This window comes from Molothrus ater, chromosome 6 (assembly GCF_012460135.2).
Source record: "Molothrus ater isolate BHLD 08-10-18 breed brown headed cowbird chromosome 6, BPBGC_Mater_1.1, whole genome shotgun sequence".
Classification (NCBI taxonomy): Eukaryota; Metazoa; Chordata; class Aves; order Passeriformes; family Icteridae; genus Molothrus; species Molothrus ater.
Window position 1 is genome coordinate 714483 of NC_050483.2, and position 13491 is coordinate 727973.

The window sequence follows — 13491 nt, forward strand, 5'->3', positions numbered from 1 at the left end:
TCAGACCTGCTGATTATGGAAATGAATGTTTGCCATGGAAGAGCAAAGCACTGTCCCTCTGTGTCCTACAGACAGAGCCTCCTGTCACTGGGTGGGGAGGCCCACAGCTGCTGAGGGCACCTGTGGTTGTGAGGATCAGGGGGCTTTGAGGCCTGTGGGAAAGCCACCCCTTTCTGCTCCTTTCTGGGAGCATGATCCATGCCTGTAGTTCAACTTCCATTTGATGGTTTGGCTAAAGGCAGTTCAGTAATGTGGGCAGATGGGTTTTGCTGTTTTTTCACCATTTCCACTGAACAGTAGCAGTGATGCTTCTGGCTTGGCATGCCATAAGACAACGAAGGGTGTGCCTGTGTCTGTCCAGCTGGAGAGTTGTTGAGCTGGAGGCTAAAAATAATCCCCTTTTTTTCACCTCCAAAACAGCTGAAAGGCAGAAATGAGGAAATCTTGGATTCCTGGAGCTATTGAAGCTTCTGTCTTCATCCCCAGGACATACAGGGAGTGGATCATCATTTAACACCCCCTTATTTTCCAAGATGAATTTAATATTTGGGTGCCTTGGGCAGGAGAGGAGTGAGGGGTTTAGAGTGGGATGATGCACTGGGCCACAACAGGATTTGTCTGCTCTTAGCTATGCCAAGAGATGCTGTTTGTTGCATTTCCCACCCCCATGCTACTACCAACTGGTAGATTCCTTGAGCATCTAAATGCTGAGAGCTAATGTTTTTTTTTAATTTTTGAAGGTCAATGAATAGATTCAGCCTTTCAGTTATAGTGTATGAGATTTTTGTGACTAGGTTGTTGTGGAGTGTTATTTTGAGGTAGGGTTTTTTTGTAGTTTTTGTTGGTGTTATGGGGATTTTTTGTTTGTTGGTTTGGGTTTTTTTTGGTTTGTTGTTTGTTTGTTTGGGTGTTTTTTGTTAAACACGGTGGTGTTCAGCTGTTTAACTGCATATGGTCTTTCCACAAGGGGATGCAGGTGCCTGGATTCACAGGCTGCTGATTTAATAGCAGGGGACAGGAGGGATTGCAAGAGGCCTCTATTGTATCCCTCTCCCTTCCCTTCTATTTTGAGTGATATATTTGTACATTATCTAGAGGAGATCATATCAAAATCCTGTGCCTGGCACAGAAACCATTCTGCTATTGGAGAGGTGACTTGTGCTGCCATTTAGCTCAGCACTGGGAATATTTCCTGGAGATTTTCAAGGCACTGCTATTCCTAAACACAGAGAGAGAAAATAGCCTCTCTTACCGACAGACTGACCCCTGAGTGGAATCAAGCTTATGAGACTTACCAAATGCTGTGTGTGTTTATATTAGTAAATATAAGTGAAAATTTCTGATACATTTAAATTGCACAAGGAAGAAATCAGTGAAGTTCTGTTCTATTTCTGTCTGAAATAATGCTTTGTGTACTGCACTTGGTTGTAGTGTGGGACAAGATTTATACAGAAACAATCATCTTTCAAGGAAGAGTACAATACTTTTTAACAGTATCATAGAAACAGACTATTTACTCAGCAACTTGAATAAACAACTTTTATAAAATATTCATGGGCTTATTAGTGTTTTATTGTGAAGTGCAAAAATGTCCATGCTTTACTTATTAAGTATGAATTTAAACTGAAATAGTCCTAGGTTAGTCACTAGGCAGTTATTACTGGCCTGGAAACTTACATTAGTTTCATTCAATGGGAATTTTGTAACCCATATTCTTTCTGTAATTTTGCCTTAACATAGGTGCTGTTCTTGGGAAATATGTTAAATTCAATGAAGCTTCTCTTTTGACAGAAAATATTCATGCACATCTGCAGGCAGAAGATCAGCCATTTGCACCAGGAGGTTTTCACCAAGAAAAATGTCTTCTCTCAGTATTATTATCTCAGTGGTAAAACAAGATGTAACATCCAACATGATACTGATTCTTCAGGCAGGTTATAAAAGTCTGGTCATGATCTTATTCTTTCATAAGCTGCCCTGTAAAACTAAACAAGACTTTCTCCCTTCGTTTCCAGCTTGAGCAAGAAATATGCAAAAGCTCTTTGTCTGTTCTTTTCAGCAACTGTTAGTTAGGATAATTTGTGGGAGATGCTTTGAAAAGTCAAGTTGTCCTTTAGCTTTGTGGGGGATGATCTGGCACTGTTAAAAGGCCAGATGTGTGAATGGTGATGGGGATGTCAAGAAGCCCTTGGCATTTGTTCATTCAGTATTGATTGTTTGAGACTCCCTGTGTGATGCCAGCTGTCATGATTTGTGTTAAATTGCAAGAAATTAGTTCCAAAAGCAGGCCCTGATGAGCCAGGAGACTGGGATGACAGGAGGGGAAAATAGGATGCCATTCAAAGTTCCTTCTAGTCTGGCTGCAGGAAGGTTTCTTCTGGGAGTCTGTTGGCAAGCAGACCACCGGGGAGTGGCATGGGCCTTTCCCTTGCTTCATAAAGTTAGGAACACAAATGTAGTAAGAATTACTTTTGCAAGGATTTTGTACTGGTTTTGACCCCAGAAGTTTCAAAATTAGATGAAGAAGTGCCAAGAGTAAATTCTACACCAGCAGGAAGCGTCCTCGATAAATCTTAGAACAAATAGCTCTGAGATGTAGATAAATGTGTTTCTGGAGGTAACCACGGGTGGTGGCAAACATACAACCATTTTTCATGATGTCTCTATGCAATTATGAAGATACTTTGTCAATGTGATAGGAGGAGGGAAGAGGGCAGAATCCTCCTTAAAATGCTAACATAGTGTGTTGCAAAGCACCAGGAGGAACGAAGGGTTTTCTGTGCGGGTTTTGTTACTTGGCAGGGTCTGCTATGACTAAACCTCCAAAGACTGCTGTTTCTTTTTATTTTTTATTTTCTTTAAAGTTGCATTTATTTATGTATAATGCAGCTTGTAAGCGAAAAAAACCCAGCCTCACCTTATCAGACCATGTATGGGCTTGCTTTGTAAAATGTTTCTGACTGCCTGCTCAACATGACTGGAAGCTGTGAAGGCTCAATTGAGTCACTCACTTGTCAGATCTCAGAGTTCCCATGCTAATCACAAGAAGCATGTGCAAAAAGATCCTCTTCAGCTAGGCCTCATGTGCCCTCTATTATTCTTCCTTTATATTGTTACATCTGTTGATTTTTTTTTTAAATATTCATCATGCAGTGAGGAGTGTTCTTCTGAAATTGTGAATTAAATATGTTCTTTTAAAAGGAGCAAAGCCAAGTGGCTAAGGCAACAGCCTAACTTTAATATCTCTGGTTAACAAAACACTTGCCTAAACTAAGCCAAAGCACCTCACAGGAGTTTTTCTTTCAATGGGAATTTATTAGAATTATTTATTAAATTGAAAAAAGACATTTTTGCACTTCTATGATTTGGATTGGACAAAAGTCAGCACCAGATACTTTTTGCTCAAGTTGTTAGATCTGAAAACAAATGATGACCAAACCAAAATAAATAAATGACTCTACTTTCTGCAATTGCAATGTAATGGGAACCAGACTGGAATCCAGCGAGCCTGCAGATAGAGCCCGTGCTTGCTTTGAAACTGCAGTCAGTGCCTGGCTCTGTGTGTGGGACACACAGCAGCGTGTCTGGCCTCTGACACAAAGGTCTTGGATTGGCAGCATGGCCCAGCTTGGCTGTGCTGCAGCTCTCCCATCCTCCCAGACCCACCTTAGCTGTCCCTGCTCCAGCCACGGCACAGCTGGAACTCACAGCAGGGATTTTGTGAAATCTGGGGGGCTTTGGAGGAGTGGAAGGGGTTCGTAGGAGATGTGGAACAACAGCATTGTCCAGCTATAAGACTGTTTCTAATCAGGTTTTAGTAATCAGTCAAGGAAATGTAAGCACTAGATATGCTTAGGGTTTAATTAGTTGCTTTTTGGAAATCCTGTCCTTGTTGGTCTGTGAAAAAATACAGCTGTCAGTTAAAATTTGGGCAGGAATCCTCTGTAATTGTTTTGGAAGAGATTCTTCCAAGGGTGCCCAAACATAGATTTAAGCTTCTGAAGTGTGATTTTCCTGAAAGTGAGGATGCTTAGCACTGGGTGAAATGGAATAGGACAGGATGAGTTCCCTGGCCCTGGCAGAGGAGGGCAAGTCTGCTGAGTTCCCTTGGCATGTCCTCCTTACATCAGTAGGTGAACCAGGCTGTTACATCCACCCTCTCTTGAAAGAGAGTAGCTAATAGTGTAAGTCTGCTGGCTTATCGTAGGTTTGTTCAACAAATCTAGTAAATGTAGATTTAAAATTTCCTCTTTAAAATAAAAAAGCCTACACTAAGACCACTTATTTCCTTTCCCCTCCCTCTTACACAACTGTGATGCTGTTGAGAAACAGCTGCAAGCACTTGAGAAACGCTAAATGAGGGTTAGAAATGTGCAAGCAGATGCTCAAAAATGTTCGGCTTTTTGTTGTTTTTTCTCTTACTTCTCTTCATCAGATGCTTTTGTGTCTGCATTAAGCACAGTTTATCCTCTTTTTTGCATCGGCTGAATACCACATGCAAGAAAAATTCCGTTGATCCGTAAATTACTTGTTTGTGCTCTCAGTAGTGCAAGTCCAGTTGTATTTCAAGTCATACCAACAGGGTAAGATGGAAACTGTGTGGAAGTAATACAAAACCCTGTGTCACACCCCTCCTTTTCTCTGCCAGTGTTTAATTATTGGAGGTGGCCCCTGTGGCCTGCGGACTGCCATAGAACTTGCCTTCCTGGGAGCCAAGGTTGTCGTTGTGGAGAAGAGGGACACTTTCTCCAGGAACAATGTGCTGCATCTCTGGCCCTTTACCATCCACGACCTTCGGGGACTGGGAGCAAAGAAATTCTATGGCAAGTTCTGTGCAGGATCTATTGATCACATCAGTAAGTATCTGAGGGCATGGGCACTGTTCAGATAAGAGGTTGCCAGGATCAGAAGATTGGTGGAGATATTCTTGGTTTGGCAGAAAGTTCATCTGCCTTAACCATGTGCCAGTGCATGTGTGCACACAGAGAGGAAAAAAAATGGTCTTGTTTAAGCAAGGTGGAAATAGAACAAGTTACAGTCTTATGGAGCAGATTTTCTTGTTAGTCTGCTATGGTTAAACAGCAGGTTTTGATTATGAGGTATGAAGAATATTGATATTTATTCCAGTATGTTGAAGGTAGACACTAATAACAGAGTGGACTATTTTACAGGGAAATATGCTGTAAAATTTTGTATTCTAAAATATGCTGGTTAGCAGATCTTTTAAATATCATCAAGAGACAAAGCTCTACAAAAACATTCTAAGAAACTCAACTGAAATGAGTTTTGCCAACAAGATTGTGCTGCAAGAGGAAAGGGAGGCGGAAGAGAACAACATCCTGTGGTAGTTGCTATGTTTGCATTCATTACAGTATGGGAAATAGAAATGCTACACACTTGTGTTAACAATGAATTTCAGTTCTCTAGCAGGCTGGTGGCAGCTGGGGTTGCTTACTTATCAAATACATCTTTGTCACTTGCTCTCCACAGGTATTCGACAGCTTCAACTCATCCTCTTCAAAGTTGCACTTATCCTTGGAGTGGAAATTCACGTGAACCTGGAATTCGTGAAAGTCCTGGAGCCTCCTGAAGATCAAGAAAACCAAAGTATTAGTTATCATAATACATTCTGCTCACAGCAACTTCTTTTTGTGCCAGGTGTTACGTGAAGTTGCATAAGGCAGTCAAACACTGTTTACAGAAATGAAGAGTTTTTTGCCCTTCTTACTCTTTTTTACCCTTCTTACTTTTTTGCCCTTACTTACAAGCCAGCCTCGTTCTGTGCAGTGTGATAAGTATCAGTGTGACAGAGCACTGATAAATCTTAAAACACAACCCAGGCTGAGAAGCTCAGGTTTTGCACTATATGCCTTCTGGCATGTGTTTGAGGCTTTGTAGGAAGTCTGGTGTGGCTTCTCAGGATCTTCTTGATAATATAAATATTGAGGATGGATGAAGTGCCCAGGGCCTTGTTTTTGCATTCACATTTGATATAACTCCCACTGGCACACAGAGTCTTACCAGCATTCTTATGCAAGATTTTTAAACAATAGAAAAATATTCTAATTCTCCAAATTTTTTTTAATACTAGTTTTTTGGATGTAGTATCACTAAAATATTTTAAAATTTTAATTTAAACTCTGTGGTATCTCTTCAAAGGGTCACATAGTGACAGCAGAACAAGTATATTGGTTTAAATAAAGTATATATAGTTTTAAAACACTGACAGTGCAAACACTTTCACATAATCAGCTTTGTAAAAAGAATAAATTTAGCTTTGTGAGTATGCTTCCATTTAATTTCTATTTAGACGACAATTAGAAGCACTGATGATGGAATGCTGTTTTTCCTCTTTTAGTAGCCAGTTCTTTCTTGCAGTAACCACATGTATGTACTGCCCTGGTAAGGTGGCTGGGGGGTTATTTCTGTGAGAATCAAATGCTTGAGCATCTTGTGTGGCTCTGAGAGGAAGCTACTGCATTAGGTGATCCAGAGAATGAGAAATGCACCCCTTTATCTCAGTGCCCTTTCCTCAGACTCTGAAATCACTTCTCTGTTGTAATACTGAAGAATTAATAAATATTATTTGTGTTTTCAGAGATGGGTTGGAGAGCTGAATTTCTCCCCATGGATCACCCTTTGTCAGAGTATGAATTTGATGTTATCATTGGTGCAGATGGCCGCAGGAACACCTTGGAAGGTGGGTGAATGTGTGTGTTTAGCCTTATTACTGCTCTTTAGGGTACCTTGAAAGATCTGAAAGTCAGAGCAAAGAAAGAAACAAAGCAGCAGGTTACCTTTCAATCCATGGAAGTCTGTGTGAAAGCTGTTGTTTTATGTGGTACCCTTTGGTTTTGTTTTTAAGTTATAGCTCAAAGTAAAAGGCATTTAATGTCATTACTGCTTCTGAGCTCTGTGTATTTGCACTGCCTACAGAATGCATTGTGGTGCCATTGGGCTTGCTTCAAGGTTAAGTAATTATATGATGATTTAACTTGAAGGAAGCTGACAAGATACAGGTCAGGAATGGCATAGCCTTTGCTGTGGTGCTGTGAATTTGCCCTGTGTGCTTGATCTCATGACCAAAAGGTGACTGCCAGGTATTTAATGAAGGCAACAGAGGCTTTGCTGCTTTGTAAATGAGACTGAACTTCAGAAGCACCTCCTTTAGAAACAATGGCAAAAGGTAATAAATAGCTCTAAGGTTTGTGGGAGTAGAGGGTGTAAATGTTTCCTGAACTTGAGTCACTGCTGAGAATTCAGACCACCTGAGTTGTGTTTCTTAGAGAGACACTGGCTAAGCTGCTCCTGCATCACAGGAACAAACCTTTTACTTAATTATGTATTTCCCTTTTAACTCTAATAATATCCAAGCTAGTTTCCATTCTCTAAGTACACTTTTCCTTTTTTTTTATTGGCTTCATAGTTTGTCTGCTTATTCTTTTATCTGCCAAATACAATGTGCTTACAGTTAATTCCTTATAATGCTGTACTGGAAATTTCCCTACACTGTTGTTTGGCTGTCCCCCATAAAACACTGTTTAAATAGTCAGGTACCATCAAAACCTAATTATTCTTGCTTCACCTGCAGACTCTATCAAAAGGTAAATGTTTATCATCATACCAGGATCTAGGGGAGTGATTGGTGCACTGAAGATATGTACAGAAGCTGGTGTTCTCTTATCAAATCTATCCCAATGAAATAACGAGAGCATATCAAGAAGCACAGAGACAAAAATCCATAACAAATTTATTTCTTGCTATAAAATAACATATTCATATGATGTCATCTGCAGTGAGCCAAAAATACACTAAGGATCCTCTGTTCTAGTTCATAATTTAGTAACAGATGAGGGGAACATACAGATGGAAAAACTTCAATGTGTGATTGCAAGATTGTGGCTCAGGGGGCTTTTTTTCAGTGAAAAGTGAAAGCAAAGATGGAGCGAGGAGCTTCTCAGTTGGTGTCACCTTGGTAATATAACAATTAACCCACTGAATATTTTTCAATTCCAAATACCTGTGGAAAATCTCATTAGCTGGTAATGTGTGCACCTAAGCACTGCTACAGAGATTTCTATTTTCCACATCATTCTCTGCTGCTTTTTTGACTGCTGATCTCTTGCATATTTTTTCAAGAGCTGTTTACTACCTATATAAGAAATACCTAACTTGCCATTTAGCATGTTAAAAATGTCTCCCTCCACTGAAATTGACCTGTTATATTCCCAGACATGTAAAAAAAAAAATTTCCACATTTTTCTTTAGTCATAGTTTTTCCTGAAGTTCTTCCCTTAGTTCCCCGTCCAACCATTTTTCAATGAGACTTTATCTTGAATGCAGTGCAGCTCTAGTTTTGCAGCTGAAAATGGGGAGAAAAGACTCTTTACATTCAAAGGAATTTTGGAGGCATGGTGGAAGCTACTGACGGCATGTTGTTTGATGAAGTGTAGGAAAGACATTGAGCTGCCTTGAGCTGACCCTCCCTGAAAGTCCAGTCTGAAGTTTGCAGTGGTTTTAATTCCTGTCTTTGCTCCGCAGGCTTCAGGAGGAAGGAATTTCGTGGAAAGCTGGCTATAGCAATCACTGCCAATTTTATAAACAGAAATACAACTGCAGAAGCCAAGGTAGAAGAAATCAGTGGGGTTGCTTTCATCTTCAATCAGAAGTTCTTCCAGGACCTGAAAGAGGAAACGGGTGAGTGCATCCTCATTTTTTCCACTACCAAATACAAGAGGCAGCAGGGGAACTCTATGTGCCAGGCCACCCTCTTGTTACTGGTAACATCAGTTTTGAATAATCTGTGTAAAACGTTTCCAAGTGATAAAATATTGTTGATGTCAGAAGCTTGCAGATGGAGGTGTCCATTTATGGTACAGTGGGATATTTTTTTAGCTTGGGTGTTGCCACATCATGGCTTGTTTTAGTGTTTAAATTTTTCTCAACTGCAAAAATGTCTGCTATGTTGAACAAATTTGGAAGAGCATTTTCAGGGCCCAGAGATTTTCCCTTAAGACATGATTTGTTTTGTTTCTATCTGTTCACATGCTGAACAGCTTAAACCCTTTGAAAAAGTCTCTGCCCTTCTGGGAGGAGTTCATTCTTGCTTTTTGATGTGTGGAGCTGATAAACTGAGAAGACGTAGAATCTGCCATAAATACTAAAAATATAAACTGTGAAACACATCTTAATGGGAAGGGGTTTCAGAATAGTTGTATTCACTGTCAGTACAATCAACTCTATTCTTGATTTACAGCTGATTTTTTAAAAAAAATTACTATTGTAATTGAAACCAAACCCCCTGGTTAGACCCAATGCCAGAGCCCTAGCAACCTGAAAAAAACTTTGCTCCCTTGGCACCCAGATCTACCTCAGGAACTGTTGATGCTGTAGTTAACTAGATGTTCCCTGAAAGAATGCTGAATAACTTTAAACTGTGCTGAGAAAAACTGCTGTTGGGTGATGTCACCCTGATTTTTTAAGTTTTTCTAAGCCTTCTGATTCTTGTAACAAACTTTCTCACACACTTTACGTAAATAACTTATTGTTTTGCATTCTTTTATGGAGGAGGAGAAATTTGATGGACTGTTGGTGTGTCCAGTGTCATTGGAGAGGTGGTACTGTCACCTTCCAATCCACTGTCAGTTTTGGAAATCTATAAATGTTGGAGTCAGAAATTAAAAATTCTCTTTTCGCTTTGGAAGAGCTGCGTGTCAGCATTGTGTTATTTTTTGTCCTACAGTGACAGGGTGAGACCACTGTCCTCTCTTGTTTTGTTTCACAGCATTCTGCCCCCTAATCCTTGATCCCAGCTGGGAGAGGGGATGCAGCCTAAGAAGGAAGAGCACCTGCTGGGATCAATCCCGTGCTGTTGGTGAATGACACGGGCAGAGCACTGCCTTCGGTGACAAATGTGTCTGTCTCTCTTTTCAGGGATTGACCTGGAGAATATTGTTTACTATAAAGACAGCACACATTATTTTGTGATGACAGCAAAAAAGCAGAGTCTTCTGGACAAAGGAGTGATTATTAACGTATGTAAAAATGCTGGTTAAACCCTATTTTATTTACCTGGCACAGAGTAAGTGTGAACATCTGCATAAACGTTGCTGGATGTTAGACAGGGTGTTTATAGACTTAATCACTTCATTCAAGCTCAGGCCACTTGGATCTTACTCTGACATTTTTAGGATTTGCTTTTTCCCTTCAGTCAGCTCAAAGTTTCAATAGAGAACTGAAAACAATACTTCCTAAATTAATCAGTTTTGAAACTGGCTGAAATGGGATCTTGACTCACCTTGGAAATACGTGGTGGGATCATCACAGCAGAAAATAAAAACCTCAGTTATTTGAGGGTGAACTTAGCACAGCTATGTTCAATTTTATCAGGCAAGTAAGGAAGTGTAAAAACCTACCCTAGGTTAAATTGCAAATTCTTTAAAGTGGGTGAAACGTAATAGAAGAAGGCTATAAACATGATGGCCTGACCTTTCAGGGGTGTGTGTGATTTCAAGGTATTTTTTTCTTTCTTTTTTTTTCTTCTTCTTCTTTAAAATATAGGGTTTATTTTCTTTTGTTTCTAGGAAGTGTTATGGCACCACTTAAATTTCCCTTTCTGAAAACCCAAAAGAGTTCAATTTTTCTTGGAAAGTAAAGCAGTGCCAAAATAGCCAAGTGTAATTTCCTGAAGGAAGTACTTGTGGGGAACTGTTAAAAGGGCTTTTGGCTTTCTGATAGGACCACTCAGCTCAGTGCCATGATTCCCTGCCCTTTTGGAGGCCAGGGGCTCCCAGGGCAGAGCTGCTGTCCATGACCAACCAGGGTGGGAGAGAGGAAGGGTCAAACCCCTTGGTCTAAATGCAATGCCACTAGGGTTTGCAAGGGATGGTGTTCAGGAAATATTATATCAAGTTTTTGTGCATTCTAACTTAAACTGTTGATGGGCTTTAGTAAATCAAACCCACCATCTTCTACCTCCTGGAGTTCATTGGCCTCAAGCTTTGTTCAAACATAGGCAATGTTTTTTCCTCTTTATTAATTCTTTTTTCTTTTTCTTTTCTATTGAGTGCAAGTAACTTCAACTGTACAGTAAATGCACCAAGTAACACAAAATAAAATGAATAAAATAAAGTAAATAAATAAAAGTCCCATGGCATTTTTCACATACTTGTGGTACTGTAAAAGATCACCTATGACATTCAGTTCAGTTTCATGCAGGCTCACTAAATTACTTGAACCCCACTTGAAGTTATAATAGCTTGGAAATGGAGGGACTAATATCAATTGTGTATTTTTAATTTCGAGCAATTTTCTGAAATTCTCTTTACTTTCAGTGATTTTGTGTCTATTTCCATAAATAGGTATCTGTTTAAGATGATGTTTTCAAGATGATTCATCACTACTGATATGTGTAGGCTGAGATTGTGGGGCTAGTGTTTGTAGGTGAGGGCAGTCCCAGGGGATCTGTCGGGAGTTTGGAGCAGAGGAGCAGCAGCTGTGGCTCATCAGAGCTGTTTTCATGACCTACTCAGCTCTGAATGGAAAAAAAAATCAACCACCCCAGTGTGTCTGGTGCAACTGGGCTAATAGCAGTTTTGTGGTATCATCTGTGATTAGGGGTCTCATCCACGATTAGGCTGGAAATAGAACCTGCCTCATTAATAATCACTGCCTTTAAGTAGGATGACCTGTAAAGGCAGGGTCCTTTACCACTCTTCCCAAGGAAAAGCCCAGCCCAAAAATGAACAGAAAAGCTGCTACGGTCCAGGTTTGAGTGTGGTATTTTTACTGAGATGTCGAATCAAACCTTGAGGCCGAGCCCCCATGTCACAGCATCAGTGCTTCTGCTCTCCTGTGGTTTCAGATGGGGGGTGCACATGTGCAGAAAAGCATTGCAGTGATGTGAATGACATCTTTTGATGGGAGGGAAGTAATGTTCTGAAAAGATCACATCACCAAGGAACTGGGAGGAGCTATAATTTTCTATTGCAAACAAAGCTGCTCGTTCAGTGTGGGTAAGGAAAGTTTCTGTTTGGGGCAGTACCTGTGCTTGTGCATTGGCTTTTTGGAGATGACAAGTGTCACTTGTGTCTTGTTGCTGTGAGATGTGTGGCTCCCAGTCCTGCTGTGAGACTGCAGTGTTCCAGTTCACAGAGGACATTGGAGTCTCTCATCCCACATCCTTCTCTCCTTGCAGGACTCTGTTGATACTGAGCTGCTGCTCTGTGGGGAAAATGTGAACCAGAGCAATTTGCTGTCCTACGCCAGAGAAGCTGCTGACTTTGCAACCAACTACCAGCTGCCTTCCTTGGATTTTGCAATTAATCATTATGGCCAACCAGATGTAGCAATGTTTGATTTTACCTCCATGTATGCATCTGAAAACGCTGCGCTGGTGAGAGAGAGGCACAGACATCAGCTCCTGGTGGCTCTTGTTGGAGATAGTTTGCTTGAGGTAGATCTTGGAATACCTTCCAAGTAGTATTTTCAGGTTTTTTACTTTACTTCCTTAATCCAACCATTCAATCTAGCCTCCTGTATAAAATGTCCTCTTTTGCATGTCTTAAAACAGTGGTGCCTTCTTTGGAATAGGTTTTCCCCCTTTTTTCTTTTCTCCTTTATTATGCCATAGTTTGTCATAGCTAATGCTTGGCTGGCAGCCTGTGGCTCAGATCCCATTTTGCTTTATGCAAGTTGTGTTTCTGTCTGAAAGCTGTGAGCTCCGTGTCCTCAGCTCGGGTGCATGGCATAATTTTACTGAATTCCATCATAGACAAAAACTTGATCCAAATTATTATTGCAGTCTCTTTGCCTTAGTATGTTCCCTTTTTTTTCTTTCTGAAGTGAAAAGTGGATGCTGCAACTTTTTTTTAAATTCGTGCTGACATCCTGAGGCATTTGAAAAGAGCAGTCCAAAGCAAGTTTAGGAGGTGAAAAGGGCATCTTTTTTTTTTTTCTTTCCCTTTTTTTCCTTTAATAATTCTTGAGTCTTCTCTTTATTCTCAGCCTATACCTTTTAGGGCTAAGAAATTTGTTTTTATATATAGAAGTTAAAAAAAGGAAAAAGTGAAAAAAGTAATCTTCTTCCCCTGCCTAAGACTTAAAGGAGAGGCACATTTGAAACCTGCAAGTGTTGCCTGTGTTGCATTTTGACTCTTTCTGGGTTATTTTTCCAAGACAGTATGAAACCCTGGACTCCAAATTCACATTGAAAGTTACTGTTGTAGTAAGAACTTAAGAAATGCAGAGAACTAAAGTGTAACTGCTCCTTGCAGCCCTTCTGGCCGATGGGCACTGGCTGTGCAAGAGGCTTCTTGGCTGCCTTTGACACGGCGTGGATGGTGCGGGGCTGGGCGCAGGGGAGGCCCCCGCTGGAGATCCTGGCTGAACGGTGAGTGCTGCTCTGCTCCCCAGCATGTCCAGCCTTTTAAAGAGCTACAAGGCAGGGGATTTCAGAATGCTATCAGGAGAAATAGTATTAGGCTTTAAATC

At 40.6% G+C, this 13491-nt stretch overlaps 1 protein-coding gene across 4 annotated transcripts in view; it reads left to right on the forward strand.

The window, feature by feature from the left end:
• Positions 1-13491, forward strand: part of MICAL2 (microtubule associated monooxygenase, calponin and LIM domain containing 2) — a 76540-nt gene that overhangs the window by 37165 nt on the left and 25884 nt on the right. For all 4 annotated transcript variants that reach the window (XM_036384621.1, XM_054515268.1, XM_036384622.1 and 1 more), the window contains exons 3-9: positions 4649-4856; positions 5491-5607; positions 6599-6700; positions 8542-8697; positions 9934-10034; positions 12197-12454; positions 13275-13390. In XM_036384621.1, the coding sequence (XP_036240514.1) occupies positions 4649-4856; positions 5491-5607; positions 6599-6700; positions 8542-8697; positions 9934-10034; positions 12197-12454; positions 13275-13390 (1058 nt within the window). The remainder of the gene's footprint in view (positions 1-4648; positions 4857-5490; positions 5608-6598; positions 6701-8541; positions 8698-9933; positions 10035-12196; positions 12455-13274; positions 13391-13491) is intronic.